This window comes from Agrilus planipennis, unplaced genomic scaffold, assembly GCF_000699045.2.
Source record: "Agrilus planipennis isolate EAB-ADULT unplaced genomic scaffold, Apla_2.0 scaffold79, whole genome shotgun sequence".
In the NCBI taxonomy this organism is placed as follows: Eukaryota; Metazoa; Arthropoda; class Insecta; order Coleoptera; family Buprestidae; genus Agrilus; species Agrilus planipennis.
In genome coordinates this window covers 589,781-609,408 of record NW_020442428.1, presented here as the reverse complement: position 1 = coordinate 609,408, position 19,628 = coordinate 589,781, and the positions used below count along the sequence as shown (strand labels likewise).

Sequence of the window (19,628 nt, the reverse complement as noted above, 5' to 3'; positions counted from 1 at the left end):
TATGCATATATATCTAGGTATGTGTATATTACAGCATACCTCGGATTAGCTTGGAATTTTATATACAAGAAATTTTACATATACCCTCCTTACAAAAAAATGTAAGCCATTCCGAAGTATGCCGATTTTGAAAGTGCATCCTAACATTTAAAATTAGTAGAGGATAGAGATTACGGGTGCGAAACATGGACGGTGGGCGCGGCGGAAAAGAAAAGGTTAGAAGCATTCGAAATGTGGTGTTACCGGCGAATGATGAGGATACTGTGGATAGAGACAGTTAGAGATGAAGATGTATTAGAAAGAATAGGAGAACAGAGGACTCTACAGAAGTCAGTAAAAATAAGCGAGATAGGTTGGTGGGACATCTTCTCAGGCATAAAGGTCTATTCAGGGACATATTAGAGGCAGAAACAGGAGTTAAGAGGATTAAAAGTAGACCTAGATTAGATTACTGTTCGCAAATAGTTAAGTATTTGTGGGATAATTCTTCTGTTTACTTCATCTTGTGAACAAGAATAGATCAATATGGCTAAACAGTTGCAATGCTTATAAATCAAACATCTCGCCACTTTGCCAACTAAAAATTAAAATTTCATTGGTTTTGTCTTTAAAAGACTTTTTGAACGCATTTGAAACCTTGGTGAGCGTGGTATTTAATGGAAAAACCCCCAGAACCAAGACATGAACTATTAACCATAATGGTTTTGTTGGGTATTCGACCACGGTTACGCGGTACTCGGCAAAATCAGTGTCTGGTGTAGAGTTTCTGGAAATTGACAAATTGGTAAAGGCATTCGCGTACAGTAGGAACTGATGCTGTCCTGGTTCCGATCTAAAGGCCGTCGTGTGTTGAAGATGTTTCCTAACGTTTCGTCAACAGTAGTAGCGAACTTCTTCAGGGGTCCTTCCATCTCCGGTACTCCACATCCAGCACTCCACTATGTTTCTAAAATACATTTATGTGTCTTTTGAAAATGCCCTAATAGCCAAACTGATATTGATAATGATTTTGTGCTCGCGTTAATATTTAATGTATATATAGATCACACATTAGAATCCGGGAATTTGAAACTGCGACAAGAAATCAATCGAGAACGCTCTTCGCGTTGCTTCTGTAATAATAGTACATGCTGCAAGACGCACCAGACTCGAGCAAGCGTCGATCGACTTCCGCGCACCCGAGCCGGCCAGGATCGCTCGCTATCCTCAGCATCCTATCGAGCGGTCGCGCCGCAGGATAACAATAGGACTCTTCGATCCCCTCTCCGTCACCGTGACAAACGACGCCGCTGCTAGAGCGCTTGTTTTTTCACGGCCTGCTATAACAACCTGTAATCTGTGGGTTGCCCTCAGTTCCGTCCACGATCGCCGATGTAGCAGGCGTTGGAAGTGACGATCGTCAGGTGCGCACTGAGTGCGATGTATGTAGCACGCCTACCGCGATCGACTATTTCGGTAAACGTTGACTGCAAAGTCGAATTGGACAGCGGCTGATAGAGCAAAATGCGAACGAATCGAACTGTATGATGCAACGAATTTCGATTACTTAACGACTACTGTGAAAAGGAAAAACTTTGTTGATCGCGATTACGATAAGTGTTGCAGAATGATGCTTGTCTCCTACGATCGGTAATGTTGGGTGAATGAAAAGTGCCAGGAAGTTGTGCGATCTGCGCGAGTTTTGACATAGCAGCTGTTGCTTTTGAAAATCGTGAATTTGGGCAATCGCCACAAAAACAGTAAATAAGTAAATGAAAGATTTATTATCTGTGATAAATTTTATGTAATTAAACACATGCATACATAAAATTACTTTTTGGTACAAATTAAACCGTACAATAAAAATGAGCGACTTTTAGGATCGAATTCGTTGTGAAAAGCCAAAGCTGTGCAAGTTTTTGTTAATGTGATACGAAAGAAGAAACAAGAAGTCCACATGTCCAGAAAAAGGAATAGAAACTTGCGCGCCAAAAAACCCGGTATGCAATTCACTTTTATTTTGTAGTTAATTTTTGCGTCTAACAACTGACAAATGTTTCATGTTATTGAGAGACCTAGTAGCTAATCCTCAAGGATGCTGTAATGTAGGTGGTTTGTGTGTGGGATTTTTGGCCCTTGGCATATACACAGATGTGTTCGATGTGTAATGCTTCTACAACTGGGAAGTATACGGATAATTAGGTTCAGGCATTATGCCGATGCGTTGTGTCCAAGGTCTTCGCGTCCATACAATTAACTGTGAGAAACTGAGAAAGTGCTTTGCTAGTAGGACTCACAAAATATTTTACGTAGAGTTGATGAACGCATTTAATTTATGAGAAATTATTGTTTGTTTCTAGTAGGTATTGGTCTTTTCTTTTGGTCGGATCATAGTCAGTAGGTCAATCATGTCAATGTCACTCTCTTCTTCCCACTGATTACTGAACTAAACGTTTCATGATTTGCAGATGGCAGATATTAATCAATAACAAAGCCACTAACAACAAACAGTGCACCTATTTAATGTGAATACACGAATAAAACATCTCTCCAGATACTAAGGTCGAAAAGGCCAGAGCTTGACAAACGTTCTGTATCAGTTCATTTTTAGTATTGAATCTGTAAAATCTAGTCTAAATTTAGTCTAGAAATAGTTACAATACCTATCGCTCTTGTTAATACAATGGTGACGATTTATCGCCTTGCAAATAATTCATGATTGGTTTGGGACGTTAATGAGGAAGGATGGTATTTAATGGAAGATCCTCCATAGGAAGATTAACCATTAGTCACAATAGTATGGCATGTGTGACAAGTCAATAAATCCATTCATCAATATTTGTTTTTTTCTGTATATTATGAATCCAAAGATGTCTTCTTCCGAATGTATTGAAGGAATTGATGTTAATACGCCTTAGTAGGCTGGAGAAGTAGGTGTCAACTATATAAAAGATTTATTGCAATAGTCCTAGAGTACCAACGCCGAAATATCGATATTTAATACATTGGACAATCATTTTTATTAATGAAAGTTAGTTTGTTAGCGGTATACGGAACTGTAGCATAATTAATATGCTGGCGTCAATGCGTCGTGACGAAGATGAAGATTTTAAAGAATTTAAAGGTCATACAAATTAACAGACAGATGAATGACAAACTGGCCCTTAGTAGGTTCTGATACCTATGGAATAACAGAAAAGCCTTCAGAGTATTATATCCACTGACGATGAAATTGATTTCTTCAAAAAGTAATGTGGTACAGTCGGTTTCCTCACTTCCTGCGATTAGAAAAAGCTTAAAAAACAATAGGAATAAATTACCTGTGTACCAAGCTTTATCATTACGTAAGAGTACACCTACCATAGAACCCTTCTGATGCATTTGTTGTTAAAATTTTTTATATCTTGCGAAAAAGGTTCCCGCCTAAACAAGTTTACTAGGTTAGGTGAGATCGTAGGTGCTGAAAAATTTGTTGCTGCGCCATCAGATGAATACCTACATATTATGTATGTTTACATGCATTAATAGCGATAACACCTTTAGCACACAATGTAGAAGTTGTATAAACATTTTGGTAGATGTTAGGTGCCATCCTTGAAATAATTATGGCTAAAAATCAGGTGATATAAAACTGTCAAGTTATAATAAATTGAAAAAAATCCTCTCGTATGTACGTAATTATAATAGTAGCATGGAGTGATATTTATCGTTTGCACGAAGTGAATGAATGTATTTCTGTTGTGTGAGAGGATGTGCAGATAAGATAAAAAAGGTAGCACTCACCGGTTCGATAGACTTTAACAACGTTCAAAGCTAACTGCTCTAAATTGTCTTATTAATCAAAAATAAAATGTATCTGACGATGAGATAGAGCCGTGAGATGGAGCAGTTAGATTGAAGTAGTAGTCAAATTATTAATAAAAATGATTTCTCATACATGAACATCCAGTATGTAGGAGTTGGGGTAAGAACAATACACAGAATAAACTGTGTTGGTGTTGTCCTTGTCCTTACTGCAAGCTTTGGTTAAAGTTCGGCTAGGTTAAGATCATAAGTTTACGGTAGGAGAAGACAAGACCAACAAAGTGAATGTTGTTATGGTAATGTATTTTCTTCTTTTGTTTTTCTGACATCGTGATCTATGACAGCGGTTTCCAATTTTTTTTTGCTACGGAAGTAAAAGAAGGGAAAGAGCGAATATAAAAATAAGAGACGAAAAATTAGAAGAAGTGGCTGATTTTAGGTATCTAGGTAATCAGATAAGTCAGGATGGAAGGAGTAATAGGGATATAAAACAGAGAATAGCGCAGGGTCGAGTCGCTTTCAATAAAAAGAAGTCAGTTCTATGCTCGGGAACGGTTAATTTAGAAATTCGAAAGAGATTGTTAAAGGTGTATGTTTGGAGCGTTGTACAGGTGCGAAACATGGACGCTGTGCGCGGCGGAAAAGAAAAGGTTAGAAGCGTTCGAAATGTGGTGTTACATGTGAATAATGTAGATACTATGGATAGAGAAGGTTAGAAATGAAGAGGTATTAGAAAGAATAGGTGAACAGAGGAGTCTATGGAAGTCAAGAAATAAGCGAGATAGGTTATTAGGACACCTTCTCAGGCATGAAGGTCTAGTCAGAGACATATTAGAGGCAGAAACAGGAGTTAGGAGGAGTAGAGGTAGACCAAGATTAGATAACTGTTCACAAATAGTTAAGAATGTGGGATGTTCTAATTTTAGAGAAATGCGAAGATTAGCTCAGGATAGGAAGGAGTGAAGGTACGTGTCCAACCAGTTTTAGGACTGACGACCTTATGATAATGATGCTATGGAATCCTTTTTGTCCCGCCATTTTTTTGGCCGAACCCCACCTTGACAAAAAAGTAAACTGATAGTACACCCCTGACTGAATTCAAAATATTGATTGTACGTATTTAATGTGCACATTTTTACTTATAATAGCAGTAAAATTATGTTTTACGTCCGATAATTGAATTCGAATATCCGGAGCGACATCCGGTCTAGTTCTGAATTTGTTTTTAGTGTAGGCGTAAACTGAAAAGCATGTCCGTAATCTGCGTGTGTCGATACAAACCGAAACGAAACGTGATAACCTTCATAAATACTGCAGGATATCATCCTTAAATTTATAGACTGATAATTTCGATATGTTCTCATACTCCGACACAGTTGACATGGATTTGGGAATGGATTCTCTACTCGGAAGCTGTTCTGTAACTTCTTTGGAATATATTCTTTGATGAATTTTTAAAATTGGTTATTTTTTAACTTTTTCTTTAGAAACCCATCTCACTTCCGTGTATAGAAGGAGCAATTAATGTTGACTTCACATGCTTTTTTAAAGCTTAAACTTTAGTTTAGTCAGACTGCCTTGCGTGATCAGACAGGGTTTCTACGCATATAATAATGATAATGAATACGCAAGCAGGAATGACCCAACGAATCCAATTTATTGTATCTTAACGTAGGAACGAATGTCTTATCCTCTCATCTGGCATCTAGGTATATTTCTTCTTCTCTGTCATAAAATGAACCGTTAGGATTCGACCTTTCACCGAGCGGCATGGCCAAGAGATTTAGACCTTTGCATAGCATTCGAGAGGGCGCAGGTTCGATTTCGGGTCCGTCTGTTTTGGTCCAAGTTTTTCTGTGGTTTCCTTCGATCATTAGGCAAATGCCTGGAGCAGTAATATTCCACAGATAATCTATCGTTCTCTTCTGTCTGTCTTCATTTCGTCCGTCTCATCTTTCTCACCGGAACCTTCACCCACCCATTCCCACGATTCCTGAAGGAGGCTGAAGATGTCCGGAGAGACTGCCCGCTCACCAGCATAGTGGCTGGTGGAAGTGAAACACCTAAAAGCTTTTTTGGCCTTTCATTTGGTAGTGAAAAATAAGCTGTTAATGGTTAAATACAGAACGACTTCTTTTCGCAGGGTTTTGTATACTTTTATTAGGAAAAAAAACTCCGGATTTCGCGAAACCTTTGCATCATTTCCACGGAACACCAGGGTTCCCGAGAATACCATTTGGGAACCGCTAATCTACGGAATACTGTGATACTAAACCAGTACCTGGTAATCAAATTGAAACCTGCAGCTGGTGTAGTTCCACTTTTGTCCATGATTCCTACAAGCCACGAATTGAATAGAGTGATTTACTTTAACTTACTTATATATTACGTACGTGCTGTTTTTAGTCATAACTTTCTTCAAGAAGGATATGTATAATCGTTAAAGTGGAAGTTAAGCTAAGCAACTGCCTTGTTACAAGATAAGAGGGCTGACTCCCCCGTTTTATGCCGATAACAAAGGGGCTTGACTATTCACAAACATTGATAATAATTTGGTCGTTGTCGTCGTTAGCTTACCCCAAATGCAAGTAAAGGGATGCTTAAAGCCATTAAGTGTCCCTCCTTGGATAGATTCCATTGCTTTCTCTTGTGTTATTCCAACGAAGTGGATCAATAAGGAATGCAAATATGTAACCATTCGCGTTACTGCTTCGATTTTATATTGGCGCTGTAGAAACTTCGTTTAATATAAAAGCGTGAATCAACAGCAATTGGCGATCAAAAGATCAAGGTAGTCATGAAACGAATAATTAGGTGGATGTATCATTTATTTACTGCAAAAGCCACATTACTAACACAAATGATAATGAACTTGCATCTTCCTATCTACTCGTGAAATATTGTAATGTTCGTGGGTTTAATAAAATTAACTTCTAAGACTGATAACGACAAAAACTATTTATTTACATTAATTATTAAAGAACTTAAAAACACTATTAAATTATTACTAAACTTAGGTTATGAATTATTCTGTTTATTTACACTACTGTTGATATATCACTATTCACTGCGCTATTTATTTTACTGCCATCGCTGTCAATTTATTTCTTCTTTCGGCGATCGTCTCTTTAAATACTCTGTTTACTTTCGGGAACCTTCTGGAAACATCCGGATAGTTTTTTTCTTTGAACTGTTTGCTTTCCCAGAACGCAGGTATGACACACACATTTATAAATACGGCGCACATGAAGAAAGGCGCCCGCGGCTAGTCGGTTAATCGATAAGTCGTTCACGCACACGTGTGCCCGATCGCACACAAACACACTCGTGCTTGCTACAATATATTCGAATTTTTATTTATTATTTATTAGATGCTTTTAGATAAGTGATGATGGTTAAGAGTTGGTCATATGTGTTTTGTTATCCGCTTGAAAGTACGGTAATGTAATGTTACATTATGCCCCTTATTTAGCCAAAGGAAATGTCTGATGTTTGTACCTTAAAAATATGCCAACCATTATTTATTTAATTTGGAATCTGTCGAGGCACTTTCGGCCGGTCATTACAAGTATAAAACGATCAGTAAATAAAAATGTAAATATGACCTCTCCCCTCCCCCCCGAGGGGAAGGAGACTTGGCTACTATAACTTGTCTTAACCTAACATACCGTAACTGTTATTCCTCGTTGTTGCCTCTGTCGTGTGAGAGAAAAGCATTTTTATAAAATTTCAAAAAAATTAAAAATAAATGTATTGCTTCAAAGCAAAATGGTCACAGGATGTTCATTTTTTTTAATGTTCGATCGAGGTAGTGCTAGAAATTTATAGAAATGTAGACATTGGTATACTTGATTGAATTTCTGAAGGGTAGACACGCGTGAGTTGGAACAAGAGGCATTTCGTGACTGCTATCTCAATGATGTAAATTGGAAAAAATTTCACCTTTGTTGCTGCCCATTGATCCTATTAGACTGTTTTCCTTTTCCCCTCCTCTTTCCTGTTTTTCGAACATGTAACCGTAAAATTTCTCCGTCTTAAGGATGATCTTGAAATCTCGTGCTTAGGCCTCCGATTCTCTTTTATCTACCCCTTTTTTTTAAGTGGGCTGTTCTTATTCTCTTCCTCTCTCCTGTTATCCGAACATGTTACCGTAAAGTTTGTCCGTATTCTGTGTGTTATGCCAGTCATCCAATTCTTCTGTATTGACGTGCGAGCCCTCCGACACTTTTGTATCTTCCCCTGGTTCCTAGTGGACTGTTTTCCTTCTGAACTCCATCCTGTTATCAACATGTTACCGTAAAATTTATCCGTATTCCGGATGGCATATCAGTCCTCTGATTCTTCTGTATCTATCCCTTGTTCCTAATGGAGTGTTCTTCCTCGTACCTTCCCCATCCTGTTATCCGAACGTTTGACTTCCCCCCTTCTATCCGAATATGTTTCCGCAATGTTCACCCATGTTTCGGATGATCATGGAATGTTATGCCTATCCCTCCGGCTCTTTTGCATCTACCCTCTTGTTCGTAGTGGATTGTTCTGTTTTGTATCTCCCCCCCATGTGCTATCCGAACAAGTTTTACCGTAGGTTCATATCTGTTACGTAATATGTTCATCCGTATTATAATGCGCCAAACCTTCAACCCTTCTCTATCTGCCTCTTATTCCTGGTGAGTTGCTATTTTTCTTACTTCTCCCCTCATTCCGAACGTGCTACCGTAAGGTTCATCCATATTTCGGATGATCATGGAATCTCGTGCTCAGCCCTCCGACTGTTTTGATATCTACCGTCTTGTTCCTAGTGGATCTTTTGTACCTCCTCTCTCATGTGTTACGTGTTACAGACCTCCAACTCTTTTGCATCTTCCCTTGTTTCTAGTGGGCTATTATCCTTCTTACCTCTTCCTTTTCTGCTATCTGAACATGCCCATTCCTGCGGCTATACGTTCATGTCTTAACTGAAATTATTCGCTGTGCACACAGTCTGTGCTAAAGACCTATTTGGGTAAGTATTAAACCTTTTAAATATTTCGTTTAAAGATAATAAAATGTAACAGTTTATTTTCACTGAGGAATTACAGTATCTATTTTGAAGTCTGTAAATAAACATTTATGGTGCATTTTCACTGTAATTGTGTGCCAAGCATCGAAAGTTGCGTACAATCGCATTTTTAGTAGCCTCGAAAAACGATCAAAGACTTCGAAATATGTGGCGGAAAGTTGACGGCCAGTCATGCAGCAAATTAATGACGAACGTAAAGAATTTGACGGTTGATGGTTCTATGGTAAAACTTTTTCCTACGATCTTTTCAAATGTAGTGTGCCTACTTTCATCTATACAAACACTGGTAAATATTTTCACACAATAGATTGCATTGTCACTGAGCCATAGCGTCGCTAATTGGAAATACATCCAGAGCAAAGCGAAATGTTTTAGCCTTTTAGTTTTAACAGTTAATATCATTTGTAAATCGTTTGTTTTTGTTTAACAATTAAACAAAAAAGGGTGACTGAAATGGCGTTAAAAAGTCAAAAATGTGCTCTTACAAGCCCGCGACGTTTTGCTTTCAACAAACTAGCTAATTGAGTATTAAAGAATGAATATTAATTTGACATTTAATAAGTTAATTTGTGAGGCATTGCCACTGAAGAAATTACTCGAAATTTATAGTTCTTTGATACAATTAGTTAATAGATGGAAAGGTGAAATAAATATCGTGTAAAAATAAATAAAATATGGCGGAGGTGCTGGGAGTCATACCCTAAAAATAACAAAACGTCATAATGTGCTGAACAGAAGAAGACTAGAGTCATTTTGGCTACATCGAAATTTTAAAGATGGGAAAATTATGAAAATTATTTTAGTGTTTACGTTGAACAAAATCGCCGACATAAGGGTAGTGTCAAAGCTTGACTGCTTACACTAGCGAATAATTAAACCTTCAACTAGATTGCCAAATGTGCCTCTGGTTTTGGGCAATTTACATTATGGTCATCATCATCATCATATAACTTCTCACCACGAATATTGGTTAGATAGACCCCCAGAGAAACCTCGATCTCTATTTGGTATTTGTGTGCAGTAATCTAATGTAGGTCTACCTCTACCCCTCTTAACTCCTATTTTTGTTTCTAGCATGTCTGTAACTAGCTCTTCATGTCCGAGAACATGTCCCATCAACCTATCTGTCCTACATGCACTCAGATAGTCATTTCATAAATCCATTCTTTTAGGGATGGCTTTGGTAGGGTGCAATTGGTCTAAAATTTGTGCTACTAGGTATTTCCGGGTTATATTTGACCCTAATACAACCTAAAAACGGAGCGGCAAATTTTTTTTAATTTTAATCATATTTTTATTATTTATGTTCGGTCCAATTTTCGACAATTTGACGTCAAATTACTAAAAAATGGCTCGACCAAANACATATTTTTTTTTTAATTTTATCCGTCTTATCTCGAAATTCCGCTTATACATTATGTCAGAAAATTTACTTAAGAAGTTGATGTACCAGGTGGCAGGAGATTGGCATGATGTTTTTTTTTGCGCGTCAGTGTCTTAACTAGAGCAATTGCTAGGCACATCCCTAACTAATTGGAAATTCGTGAAGGCCTGTAGTGAGTAACGACTTCCTTAGTAAGACTACTGTTCTCATTTGAAACGAGATCGAAACTGAAATCGTTAATATTACGAAATTGTTAGAATAATAACCCATAAAGGTTTATAGTTTAGGTAAAAAATAAATGTAAACTAGTTTTATGACTAGGCAAAATTCGTAAAAGAATCGTTCAAACTATAATTAAACGGAGTGAAAATAAACGGAATTGTCCGTTTTTATTTTAATTGGGAGGTTCTGTAGGTAGGATCGTAACTTAAATGTCTTATCGTCGGTTTGATCTCGTTATTTGGTAGAAAAGACAAAGATTGACTTAATAGCGGCAATAAAACTAGCTTTTGTTTAACGTTTATATGACTCTAGGTATGTCTGTCTGAAGACTTTAAAATTTTTTTCAAAGGTAAACCAATAAATGGGTTCCCATTTTATTGTCAACACAGCTACAGCCTGCGTAAACTACGATATATATCTATACCACGTTTGAATAGATGAAACGGTAGCAGAAGAAACTCTTTTTACGACTTTNAAAATAAATAAAATATGGCGGAGGTGCTGGGAGTCATACCCTAAAAATAACAAAACGTCATAATGTGCTGAACAGAAGAAGACTAGAGTCATTTTGGCTACATCGAAATTTTAAAGATGGGAAAATTATGAAAATTATTTTAGTGTTTACGTTGAACAAAATCGCCGACATAAGGGTAGTGTCAAAGCTTGACTGCTTACACTAGCGAATAATTAAACCTTCAACTAGATTGCCAAATGTGCCTCTGGTTTTGGGCAATTTACATTATGGTCATCATCATCATCATATAACTTCTCACCACGAATATTGGTTAGATAGACCCCCAGAGAAACCTCGATCTCTATTTGGTATTTGTGTGCAGTAATCTAATGTAGGTCTACCTCTACCCCTCTTAACTCCTATTTTTGTTTCTAGCATGTCTGTAACTAGCTCTTCATGTCCGAGAACATGTCCCATCAACCTATCTGTCCTACATGCACTCAGATAGTCATTTCATAAATCCATTCTTTTAGGGATGGCTTTGGTAGGGTGCAATTGGTCTAAAATTTGTGCTACTAGGTATTTCCGGGTTATATTTGACCCTAATACAACCTAAAAACGGAGCGGCAAATTTTTTTTAATTTTAATCATATTTTTATTATTTATGTTCGGTCCAATTTTCGACAATTTGACGTCAAATTACTAAAAAATGGCTCGACCAAAATTTCTGCCACTATTTTTCCGTTAACATACACATCAATTTTGTAAAATTAGGGTTAGAGTTCACTTTTTTTTTTTTTTACTTTATTCACGCATGGAAAAATGGCCCATGATTTTTCTCTGCCACTGTTTTCCCGGAATGTGGAGTATTTTAAGTAAGTTATATCTTCAAAACCAAGCAGTTAAACTGACATATTTTTTTTTTAATTTTATCCGTCTTATCTCGAAATTCCGCTTATACATTATGTCAGAAAATTTACTTAAGAAGTTGATGTACCAGGTGGCAGGAGATTGGCATGATGTTTTTTTTTGCGCGTCAGTGTCTTAACTAGAGCAATTGCTAGGCACATCCCTAACTAATTGGAAATTCGTGAAGGCCTGTAGTGAGTAACGACTTCCTTAGTAAGACTACTGTTCTCATTTGAAACGAGATCGAAACTGAAATCGTTAATATTACGAAATTGTTAGAATAATAACCCATAAAGGTTTATAGTTTAGGTAAAAAATAAATGTAAACTAGTTTTATGACTAGGCAAAATTCGTAAAAGAATCGTTCAAACTATAATTAAACGGAGTGAAAATAAACGGAATTGTCCGTTTTTATTTTAATTGGGAGGTTCTGTAGGTAGGATCGTAACTTAAATGTCTTATCGTCGGTTTGATCTCGTTATTTGGTAGAAAAGACAAAGATTGACTTAATAGCGGCAATAAAACTAGCTTTTGTTTAACGTTTATATGACTCTAGGTATGTCTGTCTGAAGACTTTAAAATTTTTTTCAAAGGTAAACCAATAAATGGGTTCCCATTTTATTGTCAACACAGCTACAGCCTGCGTAAACTACGATATATATCTATACCACGTTTGAATAGATGAAACGGTAGCAGAAGAAACTCTTTTTACGACTTTATAGTTTTACGGCATTTTGGATAACGGTGTCGGACTACTGACGATTTCGAAATTTAAAGGTACAATATTGTAGGGTTGGCATTGAACAAGAAATTTTTTTGGATGTTTCAATAGCTTTTTAGATACTTAGTCGTCGTTATTCGTTTGCATCAAAAACGTAAAAATCATGGGAAAATGGTATGAAAGTTTAATCGATCAATATCTTTCTATGTGGATATATAATTAATAGTAATTTGAAAATTTCTAGTGTTTGTGTAGGTAAATTAAAAGTCTTAGCATTGCATGTTTATCACAAAAGAATGCGAAGCGATTGGTCACACAGTTCATGCGTGAGTAACTAAAGCTCCCGCTGTATGAATGCATGTATTTTCTCGCAGGCTAGCATTTCTCAAGTATTGTACAGTCATGAGTAGTATCAACTGAAAGGTAGAGCTAATTTAGAATGGGATGATCCTGACATTGACTTCTACATTTCCACTTGGCCGTCAGTTGTTTATATTTACAGCTTATCAAGAGCTGCTTCCCTGTCGAATCGGCTTCTATAAAAAGAAGTCACTTCTATGCTCGCGAAAGGTCAATTTAGAAATTTGAAAAAGATTGTTAAAGGTGTATGTTTGGAGCGCGGCACTGTACAGATTGGAAACATGGACGGTGGGCGCGGCGGAAAAGAAAATGTTAGAAACCTTCGATGAGGATACCATGGATAGAGAAGGTTAGAAATGAAGAGGTATTAAAGAAAGAATAGTAGAACAGAGGACTCGTATGAATTTGGATAAGAAATAGGCGAGATAGGTTGGTAGGACACCTTCTCAGGCATGAAGGTCTAGTCAGAGACATATTACAGGCAGAAACAGGAGTTAGGACGGATTTAGGTAGACCTAGATATTAGATTACTGTTTGCAAATAGTTAAGAATGTGGGATGTTGTAGTTTTAGGGAAATGCGATGATTAGCTGAGGATAGTAAAGAGTGGAGGTGCGTGTCCAACCAGTCTTAGAACTGACGACCTTATGATTATGAAGTATTATTATGAGTTGCGACTGGTATATTAGGTCAAACCACACTCTCTTTACGTCTCCTCTTCGAAAGATGTAGTAGTACTGACACATTTCCGGTATTTCAGCCCCAAATAGGTAAATTTTGTATCTTCAATAAATTCGTGAATGTATCTATAGTTTATTTTTGCAAAAATTGATGCGTAATTTTATCTGCTCATTATTACCTTCACAAACATATGAATGTACAATGTACACATGGACGAGACATAGTGACAACAACAGTATAATTCAACTAAAATTCCTTTACGTAGATTTCTAATTATTGCTCATACGTGCATTCAAACAAAAAACAACAGTCAGACAGTAATTATACCAGTGTAAGTAGTAGACATGGGCATGTCCTGCATGTAGGTATGAATAACTTAACAATCGATAATTTTCATAGAATTTAATCTTCCCTTTTTCCTCTCATCACAGCACGTTTGTGATATGTGTTTACGACTAGTTTCATCACAAAAAATGGTGTATGAGTAATTGTTTTGTTATTGACCATAAAAAAAATATTAAAGGATATTACCAGTGCAGTGCCATAGGTTGGATTAGGAGCGCCCATGCCTAAACGTGTCCAACTAGTACACATTAAATTTACTCCAGCTCGGAACAGACAACAATGCCAAGTGTGTGTGTGAATGTCGTCACCTGGAGCACACCCTGGCCTCTATTTAAAGATAGAATTTCTGACGGTAATATATCGACAGTGGAGGATGCATGTAAAAATGAACAACACGAATTTTATTAATAAAGTATATCAATCATCAAAACATTTTTTCTATTACTTTCTATGCTTGCGAACGATTAATTTAGAAATTCGAAAAAGATTGTATGTTTGGATCGCGGCGCTGTGCGGGTGCGAAATATGGACGGTGGGCGCGGCGGAAAAGAAAGAGTTAGAAGCGTTCCAAATGTGGTGTTACGGGCGAATGATGAGGATACCGTGGAATAGAGAAGGTTAGAAATGAAGAGGTATTAGAAAGAATAGGAGAACAGAGGACTTTATGGACTTCAGTAAAAAACAGGCGAGATAGGTTGGTCTTCTCAGGCATGAAGGTCTAGTCAGAGACAGAAATAGGAATTAAGAGTAGAGGTAGACCTAGATTACTGTTCCCAAATAGTTAAGGATGTGGGATGTTCTAGTTTTGGGGAAATGCCAAGATTAGCTCAGGATAGGAAAGAGTGGAGGTGCGTGTCCAACCAGTCATAGGATTGACGATCTTATGATAATGATGAATACTTTCTTAGTTCTAGTGTAAGTTCTGTAACTAATCTTTAGATATCTCACTTTTATGACAGAGCCATCTAAGCCACGTAATGCGAATATTTTCAAGAAACAACTGTCATCATTATCGTAGAAGACGTTAGTCCAAATACTACTTGGTAGTCGGACACCCATCTGCGTTCCTTCCTATTCTGAGCCAATTTTGGATTATACTATATCCGTAACTGTGTATGTATTCGCTCTTTTATCCTGATTCTGCTTCAAATATGTCTCCAAACTAGCCCTTCATGCCTAGGTGGTGTCCAGTCATCCTATCTCTCCTGTATCATATATACATTCAATAATTTTTGTCATGTTAACCCGTGTCTATCACCCCTTTTGCTCCAACTCACACTCCACCCTTTGTAAGTCGAGGTCTACATTTTTGTAAACGTTTGAACACTATTATATGTATATATGACGTATACAATTTACGTAGAGTGTACAGCACTTTAGTATTCTGTAGAAATCCCTTGTTCCTTAATCCTCTGCGGGAACCTCTTGTTCCTAGCGGCCTGTCCGCTTGCTTAGATTATTATCCGAACATGTAAACCGTAATGTTACTCCATATTCTGGATTACGTGATTTGAAATCTTATGTCCAGTTTTCCGGAGCAAATTTGTGTATTGTCATATGATGATGCGGCACCAAAAACAGAACACGTGCCGATATCTCGAATAATAAACAATAATAGTGGGTCTTCACGAAGGATGCTAATAACGTAATAAAATCGAGGTAAACATAGAGTCGATTTCCGTTTAATTTATTCGCATTTTTCCGCGGTTTTATATGTACTAGGTCGTCATCAAATTGCTGGTTTTGACGTGGGTTACGTCTCTTCAATCAATTTTATTTTCGATCTACCTATCATTATAAATAAGCGGAAAACAGATGTTCAATTGTCACGTGTTGTTGTCCAAACCATTGTGTGTGAGTGTATGTGTATGTATCACGAAGTTCAAGCCTACGCACGATGTGTTCAACGTTTGAGTATAGCACAAATTCATGGTACGTATGGTGTGTGGTGTGGATCTCCTGAGTTTCTCTTAAAAAGTTCCGTCAGCGGCATATGGATGATGCGGACAGTATACAGTGACGCGTGGGTCGATCGCAACATTAAATATAATTAGGCGAATAAAATTGATAATGTTTTGAAAGTAATTAATTGATTTGATGAGATTGTGGGAGTGAAAATCAAGAGAAACTTAAGGATTTATATTTCACTTGATTTGCTAATTTTTTATGGTATTCATTACTAGGAAAACGAGGTACTGTAGAGCGTCGATTATCCGAACTAATTGGAGGACTTGGGTGTTCGGAAAACCGGTATTTTCGGATAATCGAACCGATTCAGCCATACAAATTTACGTCAGGTAAATGAAAATTATGACGGTCCTCCAAGTTTTTCGCTAAATTGAACTACTTTTTCATACATAATTGAACTAGAAATAGGTTCTTCCTGGGCGGCCGTAGTAGTTTGTATAAGCGGTCGTTGGGTTGATCGACGTTGGGATAATCGACGCTCCACTGTACTACAATAAAAGATATCCGGCTTCCTAAAAGAACAGTTACGCGAAGAGAATGTAAGTTGCGCCACAATATGCGACTCAAGCAATTTTTAGCGGAAATGTGTTGAACCTAAATAAAAAGGTTTACGAAATTGTGGTCCATTCTATATCTATTATGTCACTGCTCTTTTGTGGTTAGACTATTAGGTTAATAAAGAAATTAAAGTATATTAACAAAGAAATGGATTAAAATTAAAGTTTTTGAAGTGAAACTTCTTTACGCACAGTAGAGTAAGTTTGATGCGAGTTGCTATGTAACGAAATCATGCAACGCATTTCCCCTGCTGTCTGTCCCTTTGTATGCTTAGATCTTAAAAACTACGCAAGGGATTTTAATGCGTTTTTTTTAATAGATAGAGTAATTCAAGGGGAAGGTTTATATGTATAATACATGCATAATATAGTAGAGAAACACTGATAATTTTAGAGGTTTCTAATGTGATGTCGTAAATAAACACATTTTCTTGCGCTTACATTGCAAACGCTGGCTGAACCCTACGAGATAGATCAAGTCCACGATGGTACCTATATGTCTATCTCTTAGGGATAACCCACAATAACCATTTTTTATCTTTTACTTTTTACGAGAAATAATGGCTTATTTACGAAGAAATTTTAAGCAATACGGTATTAATCCTTATTCAATGAAATACTTTTAAATACACTGTGCATTTAATATAGATCAATATGGCCCTTTACAGCATGTAATTATATGAATATTTTCTAAGATATTACAGACTTAAAATGCAGGAACATAGTGGTTGCGGCGGTACCGGCCGGTTTGTATTGTCTAATGACAAAAAAGCTATGATTCTTGTATATAAAGACATTTTATAGTATATTTACTATCAGCAGCATTGCACCCGTGCGAAGCATAGTGTACTAATAATACCATTAAACCAATTCCTTAACCCCTATCCCGGTATGTTTGTGTGTTTGAAGAAGTTTCACTTCAGTAGCGTGTTGTATAATTACACGTTGTAGGTATTTTTTTTTTTTATTTAATGATGTACCGATTTCTTTAGGAAATTCTTAATTGTTAATAAATCATCATATTAAACCGAACTCCTGCCCATCTCCAGATTAAAGCCAAAATTCTTTCGATGATTGAAGTCTATGCAAAGTTCTTTTTGTTTTTATTAACGATGATATTTAATTAATAAAAGTTGATCTACGTCTAGGCCAACGATACTTCTTCTTAGATCATGTGTCAAATTTTCGTGATCGGGGGGAAGTGAAGATCGATGTCCTTTTGTTTTAAAGTACCTTCATGTAGTCTTAAAGGAAGTGATTGACATGCCAAAGACCAGATCATCCAATGACGAAAAGGATTTTGTTGAAACACCTTTAATTTTACTTAATATGGTTTGTTTAACTGGATAAACTGGGTGATACATATTACAATATTAGTTGAAAATTTTAGAAGAAGATAATTCTGTTTTCAAAGTTCTAGCAATATTATTCCTTTTTGTTATTTTTCTATAAATACACTCTAGTATTTTGGAAGGTTTATGTATGTACTATTACACCCATGTCCAGGCAATTTTATACTGAGGATGATACTTTGGGTGTCAAATTGTGTTTAAGGCGTTTAAACATATATTTATTGGATGTTCAATACGTGTTTTTTTTTTCAATTTTCCACTTATTCTATATTGATTGGCTTATTTAGAAACTGCTGCTATTCATATAATTGGCGCCATTTTGACACGAAATCTACGTGTTTCATTTTAAAATATTCAATTTCGCAAAATTAATGGAATCAAATCAATATAAAAAAACGTCTTAAATTTGAACTCGCGAATGGATTCATTCGAGCGGCAAATTTACTTATCTAATACATTGGCTACATAGCTTCTCATCTGATTCGCATTGAACGTACGGATGCAGTGTAATTTAAATTCAAATGTTCCAATCTCTAAAATTAGACCTTCGTCAATTTCGCATCCATTTTTTGAATAAAAAGTCCTTTATGGTGGAATTTTTTTTTGGTTCAGATCCATCTCATTCCTGAATCCACCATCAACAAGTAATAATACGGGTGGTTACAAAGAGTTTTCGTTATGTAGCACCAGCAGGAGCTTCTTCCTTCACGCGAGCCCCAGGACGACATGGGTAACCGAGGGCCCAATTCACAAGTTGTGTGATGGCTCTGTGATAAATGGCACAGCATTTTTATCCCCGTTGATTTCGATTCCATCCGACCTTTATGACCCGCTATGCGGTCACAATGCACGCACACACACGCTTACGAATATGCCTATACAGCTACGCTACGGAGCGTACACATTTGTATGTATAGGTAGATAAAAAAAGAACAAAAACGAAACGTTGAGGAAAGAGTAGAAGAAGTAGTCGTCGAAGGCGAGGCCATGGCCATCCGAGACGAGACGCGTAAGCACCTCGCAGGCGCCAGGTAGTATGCGAGACAGGGCATCTTTGAAATTCGGAACAACACAGATGCCAGAGATACGAAAGAACCCAGTTCTGGTGGTAGAGGAAGAAAGAATAAGCGAGAAAGATGTGGTGAGTGATTTGGACGTACGATAGCGAGAGAAGAAGACGGCGAATCGCTGAGTGCAACCACAATTTCTTCAGGAATAAAAAACCTTTTGTTGTTCGTTGTAGGGATAGAGGCAAGGAACTGTAACAAGTTCAAATTACTTACGTTATGGTCAGCTCATAAACTCACTTCTATAAAATACTTTATTTAAGAAACACATTGCTGCAGAGACCGAGGTTATTACGTTACAAAGAATTAGTTCATCAAAGGGCGGCAGCGTCTTTTGAAAAATACGACGTCGCTTAGAAAAATTCATACAAATGCCTTCACAGTCATCTATTCATATAAATAATAATGTCTTATACCTAATTGATCTTGAGAGTTTGGTTACTGTCGCTACTTTTTTTTTAGAAGCGTTCGAAATTTGGTGTTACAGGCCACTGATGAGGATACTGAGGATAGAGAAAGTTAGGAATGATGAGATATTAGAAAGAATAGGAGAACAGAGCTCGTTATGGAAGTTAATAAAGCATGAAGATCTAGTCAGAGACATATAGGCAAAAACAGAAATAGAGGTATACCTAGATTAGATTACTGTGCGCAAATAGTTAAGGGTGTGGGTTGTTTTATTTTTGGGGAGATGCGAATATTAACTCAGCATAATAAGGATACCGTGGATAGAGAAGGTTAGAAATGAAGAGGTATTAGAAAGAATA

The 19,628-nt window shown here is 36.9% G+C and overlaps 1 protein-coding gene across 2 annotated transcripts in view; it reads left to right on the top strand.

The window, feature by feature from the left end:
* LOC108734624 (bone morphogenetic protein receptor type-1B) overlaps positions 1–19,628 on the top strand; it is a 292,996-nt gene that overhangs the window by 232,210 nt on the left and 41,158 nt on the right. Inside the window, exon 1 of one of the 2 annotated variants that reach the window (XM_018466254.2) lies at positions 1,339–1,979. The exons of the other annotated variant lie outside the window; for it this stretch is intronic. Coding sequence (XP_018321756.1) covers positions 1,937–1,979 — 43 coding nt within the window. The 5' untranslated portion in view covers positions 1,339–1,936. Of the gene's footprint in view, positions 1–1,338; positions 1,980–19,628 lie in introns of those variants that run through there. 2 annotated transcript variants of the gene reach the window in all.